The 15,668-nt window shown below is 40.6% G+C and overlaps 2 protein-coding genes and 1 long non-coding RNA gene across 7 annotated transcripts in view; 2 read left to right on the top strand and 1 right to left on the bottom strand.

Annotated features, from left to right (window-relative positions):
* Positions 1-1,257: 1,257 nt before the first annotated feature.
* ddhd2 (DDHD domain containing 2) lies at positions 1,258-12,109 on the top strand. 5 transcript variants are annotated; one of them, XM_034872734.1, is made up of 20 exons: positions 1,258-1,403; positions 2,071-2,178; positions 2,286-2,451; positions 3,536-3,728; positions 4,612-4,805; positions 4,951-5,040; positions 5,188-5,308; positions 5,406-5,495; positions 5,595-5,736; positions 5,843-6,051; positions 6,140-6,201; positions 6,318-6,437; positions 6,530-6,625; positions 7,069-7,233; positions 7,343-7,369; positions 7,765-7,920; positions 8,104-8,206; positions 8,304-8,465; positions 11,269-11,437; positions 11,575-12,109. In XM_034872734.1, the coding sequence occupies exons 3-20, from the start codon at positions 2,344-2,346 to the stop codon at positions 11,654-11,656; spliced, it is 2,289 nt and encodes a 762-aa protein (XP_034728625.1). In that variant the 5' UTR covers positions 1,258-1,403; positions 2,071-2,178; positions 2,286-2,343; the 3' UTR covers positions 11,657-12,109. The 5 variants fall into 5 exon arrangements, with proteins under 5 accessions (XP_034728625.1, XP_034728624.1, XP_034728623.1 ...); XM_034872733.1 differs by lacking the exon at positions 1,258-1,403 and adding an exon at positions 1,434-1,727; XM_034872732.1 differs by lacking the exon at positions 1,258-1,403 and adding an exon at positions 1,434-1,978.
* A 1,643-nt stretch (positions 12,110-13,752) lies between these two features.
* The window catches only part of LOC117945312, an 18,211-nt gene continuing 16,295 nt past the window's right edge, over positions 13,753-15,668 (bottom strand). Inside the window, exons 2-3 of the long non-coding RNA XR_004656770.1 lie at positions 14,134-14,141; positions 13,753-13,851 (exon numbers count right to left, since the gene is read on the bottom strand). This is a non-coding gene — a long non-coding RNA (uncharacterized LOC117945312). The remainder of the gene's footprint in view (positions 13,852-14,133; positions 14,142-15,668) is intronic.
* LOC117945309 (transforming acidic coiled-coil-containing protein 1-like) overlaps positions 15,010-15,668 on the top strand; it is a 20,965-nt gene continuing 20,306 nt past the window's right edge. The window contains exon 1 of the mRNA XM_034872741.1: positions 15,010-15,055. Within this exon, the coding sequence (XP_034728632.1) occupies positions 15,051-15,055 (5 nt within the window). The 5' untranslated portion in view covers positions 15,010-15,050. The remainder of the gene's footprint in view (positions 15,056-15,668) is intronic.

Genomic DNA, 15,668 nt, shown 5'->3' with positions numbered 1-15,668 from the left:
CCTCTTATTGCTCCACACAGACTGTGTCTCTCACACTTTGTTGGACTGGGTGTGTCCACATATTCTAGCTCTACTCACTCTTCCTTTCCCTCGCATGTTTTACACCTCGCTCCGTAACTCCGCGAGCCCTGGGAGCCGAGGTGGGATCAGACACACAGTTTGACTTCAGCTGACCAACAATGTTGCTTTTTCACATAAAGTACTTACAAATGTTAAGGTTCATTTAGGGAATCTCTGTGTACATAGGCTTTAATGGAAACAGAGGTAAATAAACTACATATTCTTCTAATCCAGGGCCAAGGGAGCCCCTATGGGTGCATCCCGTATAAAGGTGCATCATGTTACACTCATAATGCTAAAGTCAGCCAAAATTACTTTGAGACAGGTAACCTGCCACAGAAGGGTGTGTCAGTGTCTCAAGATGTGGTTCCTCAGTCATTGCTGAGGGGCCTACACATTCTACGTTCACATATCACACATACTTGGGCATATCTCAGTCCAACATTTCTGGGTTAGGAGCAGGTCACTTGTTCGGTTATGCTAGAATGACATGTTGTATTTACCTACTGACATTCCACCAAACATCTACAACAGGCCCTGGGTTTAAGTTACCTTCCATCTGAAAGCGAGAAAGTCAACAAGCATATGCTGAAAATATTCACCTAATTATTCCTAAATGTTTGACATTATTGTAGTTGAAAAAAAGATTATGTAAAATCCTCCTAAAATCAGTTATAGACTGTAATTGATAACAATACCAAAAAAGGTGTATTGGGGCTAAGGTTATAACAATATTATAACTATAACTATAACTATATATATATATATATATATATATATATAACTATATATATATATATATATATATAGTTATATATATATATATAAAACTATAACTATAACTATAACTATATATATATATATATATATATATATATATATATATATATATATATATATATACACTACTTAGCCTACAAATATACAGTATAATTAATAAAAACACCCATCCCATTTACAATTACTGAACGTAAGTAGAAAAGATATACAGTTATGTCAACTTTACACTACATTAGTGAAATCTGAACTTTGTACACCCACCCCGTGTCCACTGCAGAAAAACAATAACCGAAATACAAATCCGTGACGTATGCTTACATTTTTGGGGGGCGGTGTCCTGGCGGTGCTGTGTTGTTTAATGTCGCCTTCGAGTGCTCCTCGTACATTTAATTTCTCCGCAGGGAGGTTTGGTTCTTTGCAATAATAGTATAGGTGATTTATTCGGAGACTGTTTGATTTAGAGTTTAACAGACTCAGAAGTTCTTTGTGTCACAGCGGAATATTGACCAGAAGGACATTTTATTAATTTATAGGGCATATTTTTTATAGGACGCTGTGTTCAGGTATTGAATATATTTAACGTTAACTCTCTATTCGCACTCACTCTAATCGTCACACTTTGAAAAACGAACTAGAGCATCACAGAACATTTTGTACGTATTAACATTGTTGTTTTAACCATTTATTTGTGCGTTAGTGTTGTCGTTCTTTAACATCAATCTCGTAATAGTCATATTTCCGAAAACACTGTAACCAACCCGTTTGACAGAAGGCTGTCCTTGGCTAGCCGAGCTAGCCCGAGCGAGCTAAACAACGAAAACAAACCATGTACGTTTAACAAGACAGTACAGACTCTCTGAATTAATTGTAACTATGTAAAGTTGTCGGTGAGTTTAGCTAGGTTGACACTGTCTGTTTCTAAAGTTAGCTAGTGCTAGCTAAATCCCAAAACAATAACAGGATGTGAAGACAGAGAAGTTGACACCAGCTTTCCGTCCAGCCACCGTTACTACGCTAGCATTGACCTCAACCAACGAAAACGACCCGTGGCCTCTTGGATGTGTTGATGCACTCTTTAAAAAACACTGATAAAATGAGAAATAACCGTTAACATTAACCTTAGTTAGTTTTGTTCAAGGTAATATCAAGAAATTCTTTACATCCTTTTTGCAACTTAACGTTTTGATGTCACATTAACCTGACTGTTTATGTTTTCCATTGCTTTAACAGTTAAACGTATATTTACTGACCAGCAGCGGGTGAGACAGCAGCTAGTAACGTTACATCCTGTGACCTGGGTTACTAACATTACATTAAACAACTCAACAACAGTTTGGTGTAGGTATCACTAGTCTCCCTTGCTAGACAGGCTATATCATGTTATGTAATAGTTGTGATGGTCTTTAAACATCCTTTTTGGTCTCTTTCTGGGTTGTTTTAGCTAGGTCCTGTGTTTGCCCCCCCTCAGGCCAGAGTTGAGGGTTTGTGTCAGCTGTTAGGCTAATGTCACAGAGTCCTCGTGAGGAGGGGGGTCTACCTCAGACCGCCCCTAACATCAACCTAGACAACCCCACCCAGACTGTGGCAAAAGGAAACACACCTGAAGATCAGGTGAGGGTGCATTTGTGATTTTTGTGTATGGGTGTAGCAGTGTTGTTTGTCAAAGTCTGTTTCCTTTAGCTCTATGATTGGGGTCAGGGGTTAGGTCAAGAAATGATTGAGCAATGCAGGCATGACTGTTTGGGATTAGTGTTAGATTAAATTAAGATAAGGGGAAACACATTCATGGGAAACACACAGACCTTGTGCCTTCCTTGCACAGAGTGGAATGGCCTTTTCCCATTTCAAAAATGGAAGTTGTTGTTATTATAAACTTTCACCTATAGTTATAATACATACAATTATATAGATATAAATGGAGAAATTGACAATGACGTACTGAAGAAGATAAGGATTATTTTTAATCAGATCATAAATTGTCATTGATCTGAAACCCTCAGAGTTTTAAGATGGCACTCAAAATTTAATAAAAGTAAAATTGTTCTTCTATGCAACAAACCACAACCTTTTGCACAATTTCAAGGCCATGCCAATACTGAAATCCTCTGTCACAACAGTTTTAGAAATAGAATTCTGAATTTGAAAACAACAAAATGCAGTTACCATATGACACATTGCAATATGTCTTCAACTAAGGCTTTATAAAGACAGTGTCTGCTTGCTGAGCTGTGTGTAATGTGGGATTTGTTGTTGTGTCAAGCAGTGGCAGGCTTCTCTCTTTCAAAATACTGAAACAGGAGGAAATGTGTTACTGGAAGCATTGTTAGTGAATACAAGATACACAGTGGAAAAAGGTTGTTTACACACTGTAGCTGTATCAGTTGTGGAAAGAAGAAGAGACAAGAGACAGCTTGTAGAGGAGAAAAGAAACAGGGCTTTGTGCGCCTGGCCAAAGGGAGGCCTGATCCTTTCCTGTCCGACTGTCCTTTGCCTCGTCTCGTGGTCTCAGGTTCCTTGGTAGGAGCTTAATGGATGGCACAGACTTAGATCAGACTTCTATATTTACTTATTCTGGAAGCTACAGAGTTGAACGGTGGACAGATGTATGTACAGCAGGCATTTGCCTTTAACTTAGTAACTGGGCAATATTGCCGAGTTGAAGAAGAATTGTTGACTGAGCATAATTTTTCTCTAGGTGTCACCTGGGGTTGATGAGGCCTCTCCTTCTTCCACGTTCTCCTTTGAGATGCTTGACATGGAGTCGGTCCCAGCTCCTTATCAAGAAGTGCAGCCTCACTGGTTCTTCTGTCGACGGGCCGATGACAAGACCTCCTGGCTTCCTTTCAGCAGAGAAGACTCTGACAAACTAGAGAATGCCTGCAACACTGGTAAGCATGTGTATGTAATTCACATGTCCATTATACAGTGCATGAACATTATGTTAAAAGTTGTGTGTGAAAAGTAAGAACATAGGGAGTTTGCCAGAAACAGCTGTGAGAAGATAAAGTGTAAAAACATTACTGTTTTTTGCATTACTGCCAACACTGGCCTGGTGCCCAGTAGGGCGCTTTACTCTCTTGATGGGACATGCCAAACGTTAAAAGCAGTTTAACAGATAGTTTCAGGTAGTTTAGTTTCAGGCCCGTTTTAGGTGAGACACGTAATTGATACACATTTTGAAGTTTTACAGGAGTTTTTTTGCTGGGCTGATCCTTTATATCTACTTTCCATTGATGATCAAACACATCCCCCACCCAAAGAAAAATATAAAACAAAACAAAAAACAGTGAATACTTTCCAAATCATAAAAAAATATGACTTTCCACACATTTTATATAAGAGCTCCCTAAACTACAACGTTTTTGTCTTTCTTTTTGACAATATTAGTTTCTCCAAAGCGAGACAGGATGGCAGCTCCCATAGAACATATTTCCATATTATATCAGGAGAGTACACTTATCCTTCTGGTGATGCTGCTGCTGCTGCAGAAGTCCAAATCCACCGAGCAAAAGTAACAACATAGTCCTGAGGGTAAATTCTGAGTCAACAGACTTAAGCCCAAAAAGGAACTACTAATAACACTGCTTGTACACACAACAACCATCTTTCAGAATCACTGTAGTCTTATTCCCATAAACATTGTCAGATCTGAAGCACAGCACGAGCAAGTATGTTGGATGTCCTCATAGAACCTTTGCTTGAAATTCACTCTTTGAAAATTGTCTCATAAACGTTTGTATCTGCTTGTGTATGTGTGTGTTTGCTGTGCAGTAAAAGACGAGGAGGACGAGGTAGTGATTGCTGTGGAAGGAGAGCGGTACGACGTACATGTCAAGGAGAGGAAGCGCTTTGCTGTGTACTGGGAGCAAGGCCCCACTGCAGTCCGGCGCTGTACCTGGTTCTATAAAGGAGACAAAGACACCATTTTCATGCCTTACCCTGAGGACTTAAGCAAGAGTCTGGAGGTAGTCTGACATTGAAGCTGAACCCTCACCTCCACACAGCTCATTCCTACAACTTCTGACTTGGATTATCTACCTAACTTTGCCTGTTCCTCACTTACTCTTTCCAAATCTGTTGGTCCCCCTCCCGTCCTAAAATTGTTTTCAGGAGGCCTATATGATAGCAGTGACCTTGAACGAATGGAAGAGGAAACTGGTGTTTCCCAGTGGAGAGACTGTCATTTTACACAATCCAAAGGTAAGGCCTGCTTTTAAAATATCACTATCTGCACTATAATTAAATTCACAACTAAGCCCCACCATGGCTTTTCTGAGTATATCTTAAATTAGGGACATTGTTTCCTTCTAACAAGCCTTCTCATTAATTTCCCTGCTCTTCTCTCAGCTAATAATGCAGTATCAGCCAATGGGATTGCAGGATGATTGGGTGTCCTCCCCCTCGGAGCAGACCCGGCCTCAAACAGTCAAAAGGGGAGTGGACAACATCTCTATAGAAATACCTGATGGTATGTGTGTGTATACCACTAAGAAATATACTAAAATATAATCTCATTTAACAAAGTATTATCTACAATTGACATATATTGCTGTGTGTGTTCTCAGGTGAACCAGAAAAGATAGACCACCTTGTCTTTATGGTCCATGGCATCGGCCCTGCATGTGACTTGCGCTTCAGATCCATAATACAGTGTGGTAAGTGTGATTGTTTATGAACGTGTGTGTGTGTGTGTGTGTATACTATACATATATTTATGTGTATGTATATCTCATTTTCTCCTTTTCTCACTTCAGTAAATGACTTTAGGAGTGCTTCCTTGTCCCTCCTGGCCTCTCATTATAAGCATGCCCAAAAAGATGGCCAGATAGGAAGAGTGGAGTTCCTCCCAGTCAACTGGCACAATGCTCTTCACGGGGATGCTACTGGTGTGGACGAGTAAGTGTGGAGAAAACAACATGCCTCTGTACAATACTACTAATGTCTCCGATACCTGTAGAAATTTGTCAAACTGTGTCTTCCCTCCCTTCCCCTCCTTTTCCAGGGACATCCAGAGGATCACTCTACCCAGCATCAGCAGGCTGAGACATTTCACCAACGACACTCTGCTGGACCTGTTTTTCTATAACAGCCCCACCTACTGCCAGACCATAGTTGACACAGTGGCCTCAGAGATCAACAAGCTCCACACCCTCTTTAAACAGAGACACTCAGAATTTAAAGGGGCAGTTTCAGTAGTAGGCCATAGCCTGGGTAAGACATGTGCAACCACCGAAACACACACAGTCACAATCCATTGAAATGCTGAATTTCAACTTTTCCTTTGTCTCTGGTTTCTTAGGTTCACTGATTCTGTTTGACCTGCTCACCAATCAGAGGACTGGATCAGAAGCCAGAGAGGGGGTATGATGACATCCACTGTAAAAGATAACATCAGTGTCCAGATAGTTTTTGTTTCATATTTTTCTAAACATAGATAAGAACATCAACTTTACTTTCTCTCCCTTCCTGTGCTTTAGGTGCCCTCTGGTGAGCCCTTTCATCTGAACTGTGACACGCTGCAGCAGACTTTGACCAGACTGGGCCTAGAGCAATACCTTGATACACTGCAGGCAGAAAACCTAGACCTGGAATCACTGGTAACACACACACACACACACACACACACACACACAGGAGATACAAATTCAAGTGGGATGCATAGATCAAACTTATGGATCTTCCGTTTTAGGCTCTTTGCCAGGACAGTGATCTTAAAGATATAGGAATTCCTCTTGGACCTCGGAAGAAGATCCTGAACTACGTCAGGAGGAAATGGCTTTCAGAGGTTGGACGGCCTGAAACTATACTGGGTTTTCTTGTTTTGGAAAATATAACCATTACAACCCTTTTAAGATAATGTGTTTCTTTGGTCTGGATCAAATTTAGTTGGATGGTTTAAATGCATGGTGTTAATACACCTCCACTGTCCATAAAAAGGCCACACCATAATCTGCTCCTTTTTTTGCAAAACAATTCACATGTCTACATATTAAAATTCTTTTTGCCATGTGTATGTTTTTAAACACCATTGATGTGGATTGTCTGATGCTGGCTATATAGGAACTTGTTTACTGTAAACAACAGGAAGAAACAAGCGACAATGTGACTAATTTAATTCATGGCCGGTTCTTCTTTTGCTTTGGGGCTTTCTTTCTAAATGATAGTAGCCATAAAAAGTTCAGTTCAGATGTTGTTAAAATAACTTTATATGTTTCTCAATCTAAATAGGATTGTAAGAGGAGGGCAGCACGCCTGTCACCCGGGTTGCAAGTTCCAGCTCAGGTGACCAACGATCATTCTTCAGGATTGACAACGCAGCAGTCCCAGTTCCACAGGGCGCAGTCTGTCACCAGTGCTGTAGACTACGAATACTTTGACGTCGGCATTGGACAGGTACCACTCATTGACACAGAGATGATAAGTTGTGCTCCGGAGTACCATTAGATAAAAGATTTGATGCATCACCTTCCTGCTTCTCTCCTTACCCCGCTTGCCTGGACAGACTAATGGAGGCATAGCCAAGGGACAGGTGTGTCTCACATGGTGTCCCCATGCTCTCAGGCCTTGTCCTTAGCTCTCTCTACAATCTCACTTTGGCTGTTTCTTTTCTTCTTCACATACAGTCTGCTCTGGTCAGGGAAAACTTTAATTGACTTGAATTATAGTGGCTTTTTCATGAGGAATAGGGTTTCCATGGCTACGTCCCATTGTGTTGTGTTTGAGGCTACCATCTTCGTCCCATCAAGTTGTACAACCCAATACCACACCCTCTGTTTGTGCTCATCTAGTCCTGCATGAATGGTCAGCTCCCCAAGAAATGTTTCTGTGTCTGCATAAATGTGTCTTCTTTGAACAGAACTGTGTTAAAATCATGACAAATTGAAACACACAAGTTTCCCACCCTACCTTACCCTCTCTCCACAGGTATGCATTGAATACCCACAGCTGGCTTTCCAACCTCAAACATTTTTTGCTTTTGGCTCTCCTATTGGAATGTTCCTGACCGTTCGTGGGCTCAAACACATCGATCCTAACTACACCTTCCCAACCTGCAAGAGCTTTTACAACATCTACCACCCGGTGAGTAATCACATGTTTACCTAGTTACCCTTCAGCCACACAACCGGCACTCAGCCCCAAAAAGAGATAGCTCCTGCTTTTATTTGCCACAACCACAGTTTGATTTTTTGTTCCTATATTTAAAAGAAGTGGCATCTATTAAACATTACATTTAATTGACGTTTTCCCTTTATTATTGTGTAGTATGACCCTGTGGCCTACCGGTTAGAGCCTATGATTGTAACAGAGGTGGATCTGGAGCCCATGCTGATCCCTCACCATAAAGGCCGCAAGAGAATGCACCTGGGTCTGTTTCTTTCTCCTTGTCTTTATTTAACAATATTGTGGTCTGGGCTATTGTTTAGTAGGCTTAATGATAATCTATGTTTTTCATTGTCTAATAGAACTAAAGGACAGCTTGACACGTATGGGCAAGGATTTGAGGAACAATGTTTGGGGTTCGTTACGGACAGCATGGCAGTCCTTTGCCAGACCACCGGTTGCTGCACTGACCTCAGTGGACGAAGGGGACACTACAATAAAGAGAGACTATCAAGAGAGACACAGTAGGAAAAGCATTCTTATTTCTGTGTGCGTGTGTGTGTGCGTGTGCGTGTGCGTGTGCGTGTGCGTGTGCGTGTGAGCACAAGAGTGTGTCTAACCCACTTTATGCTTATACTCCCTTCATCCCTCTCTGCATGTTGCCACCCTCCCCTCCCCTCCCCTCTTCTACTCTATTTGGTGGTTTCTTCTGCCCTCATCCCTAACTACTTTACCGTGAACCTCAGCCTCAGCGGCAGTCACACTTTTTGGACTAAAATACTGGAGTGGCCCAGGGCCCTTTATAAGCATTACTTCCAAGGTAAGCCAGGATAGTCACTTTAGGGTTTCTCCCAGTGTATTGCAAGCCTGGTGGCTCAGCTAAGTTGCCCCCCACCAGGCCTAAGCCACTTGGAATGATTTTTTTTAATGAACTTTAAAACATTTTTGAAACTACAGTTACAATGGAGCGGCTTGGTTGGAAAAGTAGACATAGTCATACTGTTTTTAAATCTCCAGTTAGCTTTTAGCACTGACTTAACGTAGTGTTCTTTGGAATCTGTGTTATAGTTTTTTTCACGATTCCGTGCATGATTCTGTTATCACAGAAACTTTTGGACTCTCCATTTATGCTGCCATCAGTCTTTGAACGGCCCCAGCCGTGCCCTAGTAAAAAAAAAAAAGACACTTTCCACCGGGCTAAACTACTTTTCTGGGGGAAACCCTGCACTTGGCTGGAATGCGAGAAATGGGTAAAGCTAGCATTTGTAGCTTTGCAATCTGGGTTTCTGTTGAAAACCTATACAAACTTATCTTTCTTTCTTGTTTGAATCCACAAAAGTCAATGTGCACGAAAGAGGTTTCCTGTTTTAGTGGTTAAAACTATACTCACAAAGAGCAAATTTTATGTCCGGTATGTTATTATGTCCCCGGGCTCTTCCTACTCCTGCTCCTCCATCCCCCAAGCCAAACTGCACTTCTACTAATATGTCATCAACTCTACGTTCAACATACTGACAGCCTCTTCAGGCCCTTCCCTTCCTCTCCTAGTCGGGTATGGCAGCAGTTTGGTGACCACCCGTCTCATGCCATCCCGGCTGGTGCCGTATCCAAGTTTTGACTTTTTAAAATAAAAGCTTGTGTCTTGTCCGCTATGTCCTCGTACTGTGTTTTGAACTAAACCGTATGAAATAGAGATTGATTATCACTTATTTTGTTGGTATCCGTTGTTGTATAATCAAAATATTACACTTGAGGAGGCTACACTTCAGTGATGCGCCTTTCAGACCTTGACTTTAAACCCGCTCTCTTAAACCCTGTAGGCTACGGCTTAAACAAACGTCCACATTACACGCTGATGTGGTGTTAAATGTTTTGTGATTTCAGAAAGAAGGAGGTTAACCAATTATTTTTTGTAAATATATAAATATTTTTAAATATTTTTTGTTTGTCAAAATTATAGAATAACATTTTTTTAGCCTATAATGAAATATTGGTTAACCTCTTCTTATCTAAATTTTTTATATCAGATCCTAATGGGAGGCATGAAAACCTTTTTATTTTAGCCTACTCTTCTGTGCTCTTATATGTTACATTGTAAAAGTGAATTAATTTTAGTATAATGTGGTTGGCTTCATGGTTGAGCTATATTTGTTTCACTTGGCATATGTTTTTATGTTATGCTTGTCCTTTGTTTTGACTGTTATGAATTAGCATATAAAGTATTCATAAAAACATCTGAATTTAACGTTCAACAGGCCCAGGCATGAGGAGGACATGAGACGGGAGGCATGAAATTGGAGGTCCCATTCACTGCTGAAAAAATAATTGTAATCATTAGCATGATTGCCGTACTGTTTAGTTCAAAAACACCAATGTATGAAGGCATAGTGGACCAGACGCAAGCTTTTGTTTTGAAAGGTCGAAGCTCTGGGAAGGCACCAGCCGGGAGGGCTTTAGACGGGATGGCTGCTGCCATACACTCTTGTCCTCTCCTGATGTTTGTTGTGATTGGTTGGATTTATTTATTCCTTCACTGATTGTACACATCAGAAGCCACTTGAGTAACGCCCATGGCACACTCGTATGTGCTAAACAAATAGGATAAGCTGAATAGTAGTGATCACAGTTGTTTTGTTAACAAGACTAGTTCAACCAGCAGGTGATGTCATTCATCAGTATCAGGTCACCTGCATGTAGCTACTGTAACTTCTACTACTATTGGCTAGAGTACATGCACATACATGTCCTGCACTTTTCCACAGCACCTCCAGTACTTAGTCTGTCAGTTCATTAAATGTGTCACAGGGAACACAGCTGCTGTTAGAACAGACTGTACAATTTAATTTTCCCTTTTAAAGAGGACTCATATCTTTTGATTTACAACCTTCACTTCAAGTATAGTGGCGCAAGATCCCAAATGCGACTCTATAGGATGTAGTTTAATGTAGTAATATTTGGGTCTTTTAATTTCAGAATTACAAGCCACTAAAGCAGAGTTAGGTTGTCATAAATAGTCATTAAAAATGTATGAGATGCAAGCAGCCAGCAGTTTAGAATTCATCAGTGGTGCATTAGGTCTTAGAGGAGAGCCCTTGTGAGATCACGCTTAAACAACAGCACATTTGTAACATACCGTTCACTCGTGGCCCCACCTTACTGACATTTACTCATACCTGCACCTATGGGTAAACACGTCAAAGGCAAAACGTGATGACCATTATCTGATCAGTTCTGGTTTTGCCAAAAAGTCTGAATTAAAACAGACTCTTCTGCTGGCTATTGTCTTTGTTTTTGTTGTTTGCCTCATTTTGAATTCTTCTCCTGCAGGAGTGTGTGAGGAGACAGAGTCCTCAGTGTCAGCAGGGCAGACGGAGCAGCCTGAGATTAAAGTGGGGATGTTGAACGGAGGACGAAGGATCGACTATGTACTTCAGGAAAAACCCATCGAGAGCTTCAACGAGTACCTGTTTGCCATCCAGTCTCATCTTTGTTACTGGTGAGGAACAAAGATACTGTTGCGTTGGACAACAGTAATTGTGCTCTTTTGTATTAAGTGTTCTCGATATTTTTTTCTTTGTTGTATCCCTTTTTACTTTTCCTGATTTAGATTTTTACCCCCTCTCTGTCTGTTAGGGAATCTGAGGATACTGCTCTCCTGCTGTTAAAGGAGATCTACGACAAGCAAGGTGTGGCCTTTGAACAGCCACAACAGTAATACAGTTTGTTGAATCTAGCCTTGCTTTTTAACATGACATTAACCTGAAAGTGAGAAAATGAAGGACAGCTATTGGAGCCGGAGGCTGCCTAATCTTCTTCCAGAATGCCTTCCTTTCTCGGTGTTATCTGACCGCCTCACCCTCTCCTCCCTTGACACTGGAGACTGTTTGGCTGCGGTCAACCTTTATTTGAGGATGGGGGGACTTCTTGGTGCTGCCTAATCTCCCATTGGAGAACTGGGTTTGGTGTCTGATAGTTGTTTCAAATCCACCTAGACACCTGTGTCATGCTTCTGATTGCACTTGTCTTTATTTTTTTGTCATTTTTTTTTTACTTTGCTTTAAACTTTAGTTTTACAACAGATGTTGACATATCATGCATACAGCTGCAGCTGAATAATATTGAAACATAATTATCATAAATCATGATAACCAGAAGACACTTGTAGTACTTGTTCAGATATGGAAAAAAAAGACATCAAGTTGTGTATCAAGTAATTTTATCACATTGGATTACAAACTGGAATTCAAATGGAAATGAAAACTAACATAATATCATAAAGTGTGTTCATCAGGGCATCTCTGTCTGACCCTTTAAACTTAAAGTTGTCTTGACCAAGGAAGCTCTCCCTCACCCCTGATTTCCACCAACTGCGAAACTGCTGTGGATCGGCTCCGCTGCATGTTGGCTTCGTGCTCCGCCGTCCTTTAATACCCATCGGGTCCAGATTTGTGGCAGAACGGCTGCGGCCATGACTGGCGGCAGAATTCACGAGCACCCACTAGATCTCAGGAATTCATGTATAGTCGCCAGTATAACGAGATGTAGGTTCTATAAGCAGAACCACAAAACCTCTGACTTGTTGACTTCAGGCCTGTCTCCGCTCATCATAACATTTTCAAGGTGTAGTGCAGGGAAATATGATCCGACGTGAGCATGGTGAATTTTATTTTGAAAATGTATCGGATGTTTTATTTTGTTTCTGTGCTCGACCTCAAATCTGCCCTGTGCTGAATTGCTGAGGAGCTCTCCGGCATCCGGCAAAAATAGAAGCTCTAGGTATCTGCTCCGGAGGGCTGCGGATGGCCCGTGCTGGGACGGAGTTGGAACTTAGCCGATCCGCAGTCAGTCAAAATACACACATTGACTTTAATGGAAAGCTATTGACTCCGCCACCATTCCGCAGTTGGTGGAAATCTAACACCTTACCTTTATAAATAAGCAGCTCCGGTGGTTTCATTTGGTTGACTATAAAGCATAAAGATTCTGAAGGAACATGAAGTTTGATATTTTGTCTCCTGGCAGCTCTGTTTTTTTGTCAACATTGAGGCCACTTAAAACCCAAAGCTCCTACTCTTACATGTGTGCAATATAACATTTCATGGGTGTAGTCCTGTACTGACACCGTCATTCAAAGGGAAGTACGTTCATCTTGCCTTCTGGCATAATATTTAATTTTTCACTTTTAATATGTATTTCAGTTTGATCATGTCTATACCTGTATCTAAAAGGAGATGACCATTTATGTCAGAAATAAAGTAGGGAGATGCAGGTGCTTGAATGGACAAGCCGGTTGTGTATGAAGGTACTGTATGTGTGTGTGACTATAGTATTTATTTTTTATCCTATAATATGATTAATTCCAAAAGGGAGTGGCGTTAGACATTTAAAACTTGTATTATTTAAAGGTGCACTATGAGTTCCTTAATTTCTTCAGCGCGATTTCAGTTTAGTCTACAATCGTAGTCATCCCCTCCCCTGAACACACTGAAAAAGCCCGGTCTCTTGGGACAACACAGGAGTTGTAGACATCAAACAAACACTAGAGCCACAGGATAAGCAACAAAACGCTCACGGCAATCCGCGGCAAGATTGTTGGGGGGGGGGGGGGTTAGTGTCAGTTAGTCATGACAGTTAGAGAAACATGGGGGGAGGGCCAAGCTTGCTCTGTTTTGTTATGAATTCACGTCAACAGAAGTGACCAAGCAGGATCTCATAGTGCACCTTTAAGGGCCAAATGGTACATGTTTCTTTCATCGGTTCCTTTGTATGAAGCTATTGGAAAAAAAAAATCGTATTGCATGATCAACATTTTGCATGATCAACATTTTATGTTCCTGACCTTATTCTTTGGTCCAAAAATGTTCATAATTCTCATGAATCCAGCAATAAGAGCGTTGTCACATTGAAAGCCTGATTTAAAGGAGCGTGATGTATAGATTATATTGAAAATATGTTTCAAAGCATATACATTTATTTTATATAAAATATACCCAACAAATATCAATATATCATTGTTAATATTAAATATTACAAATCTGCACCGTCAAGCAACATGGGGTCCAGTCTATGCACTGTCAGGGCACTACTGCCCCCAACGCCAAACCTGTACCCTGTATCTCAGCCCTCTGGGGGGAACATCCGCACAATGTGAATACCTTCATGGTGTTCCTTTTTCTTCCTTTAGAAATGCACATATGCAACTTACATTGTTGCCGTTACTACCTTGAACGTCTTCATTGTGCTTGTTTCTGAAATGTTTGGATGTGTCTAAACACAGAAAAAACAGGACTTAATGGTGTCTGGCTCTTCTCCCTTACCAAACTGTTTTGCACTTGATACTAAAATGTTGATGCATACCAAAAAACAAATCCTTTCTGAATACATACACAATGATATGGTAACAGGTTGTGTGTGCCATAATAAAACATTACAAGTGTCTTGTTTGTGTTTTTGGATTTCAAAAAAGAATGCTTATTATAAATTATTTTTTAGGATTTGTATCATGTTGACATCATTATATTTCCATGTTCCAGACTGCTAAACTCTCAGCACAATTCCCTTTCACTCATATATTATTACATGGATGCAATCTTCACGATTAAAGTGGCAATCCTGAAGATTTAAGTCCTCTGGTTGATTACAAATTTACACACAAATTATTTGAGTGAAAACAATCAAATTGTGCTCTATTTCTATGGTTTGGACTTTGGTGTTATTGATACTTGAGCTATACGTTTTCAGAATAATTCAATTTTTTGTGTAGACTTTACAATGAGGAAAACTGTAATGCAGGTTTTTTTGTGAAGATTTCATGCCAGACACCGTTTTATAATACTGCAAATAATAATATAATATCATATACATGAATATAAATATTCATATTAGTGGGCCACGGAGTCAATCACCTCTGTGTACATCCTTCTTTGATAAATGGTGACTTAACAGACATCTATCTAAACAAAACAAGGGTTGTCACTTTAAATTCTCAAATGTACAACTTCAACGTCTAGCCCCACGTTACTATGGCGAATAACCCAAGCATGCGCAGTCGTGTGGAAAACAGCATCACTTGCAGGGGTTGAATTGACTGGCAACTTTGGACAACAAACATGAGGCAAGTGTTTTTAAGTTATTAGTCTGGGTTATTTGCTATATTGAATAATTGTTCATATAGCTATGTATTCGTAATTTGTGGCGCTAACACGTTAAGCTAGCAAGTGGTCAGAGTAACGTTCATGTACTGTCAGTACATGTCTGTACTGACTAAAAAGTTAGGCTACATATTCATACCAACATTTGGTAAACAGTAAACTACCTACTATGCCAAATGCTCTTTTTGAGCGCTTTTTTGTGAATGAAATGTTATAAAGGTCCTTCAGAAATTAGGACATCCATAGTAGGCCTACGACTCATGTGATACATCTCAGTGGGAGGAAGTTATGCACTTAAGCCTCTGAAAGGCGGGCCTGTGCTGGGCACCTGCCTGACCTGACCCACCATGCTCTGAGGGCTTTTAGCCATTTGATCCATTTTAACAGGACGGGACAGGCTTGAATCAGGAGGTATGATTTCCTTCTTTAATCATTACAAGGCTCTGCTGTAATGACACTCAATATGATTAATGGACCAGTGGAAATCTCTTACACTGTTGGTTTAACCGTGTGTGTGTGTGTGTGTGTGTGTGTGTGTGTGTGTGTGTGTGTGTGTGTGTGTGTGTGTGTGTGTGT

Source organism: Etheostoma cragini, chromosome 5 (genome assembly GCF_013103735.1).
Source record: "Etheostoma cragini isolate CJK2018 chromosome 5, CSU_Ecrag_1.0, whole genome shotgun sequence".
Taxonomy (NCBI): domain Eukaryota; kingdom Metazoa; phylum Chordata; class Actinopteri; order Perciformes; family Percidae; genus Etheostoma; species Etheostoma cragini.
This window is presented reverse-complemented; position numbering and strand designations above follow the sequence as displayed.

Excerpts from the sequence above, each read along its gene's own strand:
- ddhd2 (XM_034872734.1), top strand. The coding sequence starts at position 2,344 with ATGTCACAGAGTCCTCGTGAGGAGGGGGGTCTACCTCAGACCGCCCCT. Across the intron at positions 7,234-7,342 it reads TTGACGTCGGCATTGGACAG|ACTAATGGAGGCATAGCCAA; the intron begins GTACCACTCATT and ends TTGCCTGGACAG. Across the intron at positions 7,921-8,103 it reads TTTACAACATCTACCACCCG|TATGACCCTGTGGCCTACCG; the intron begins GTGAGTAATCAC and ends ATTATTGTGTAG.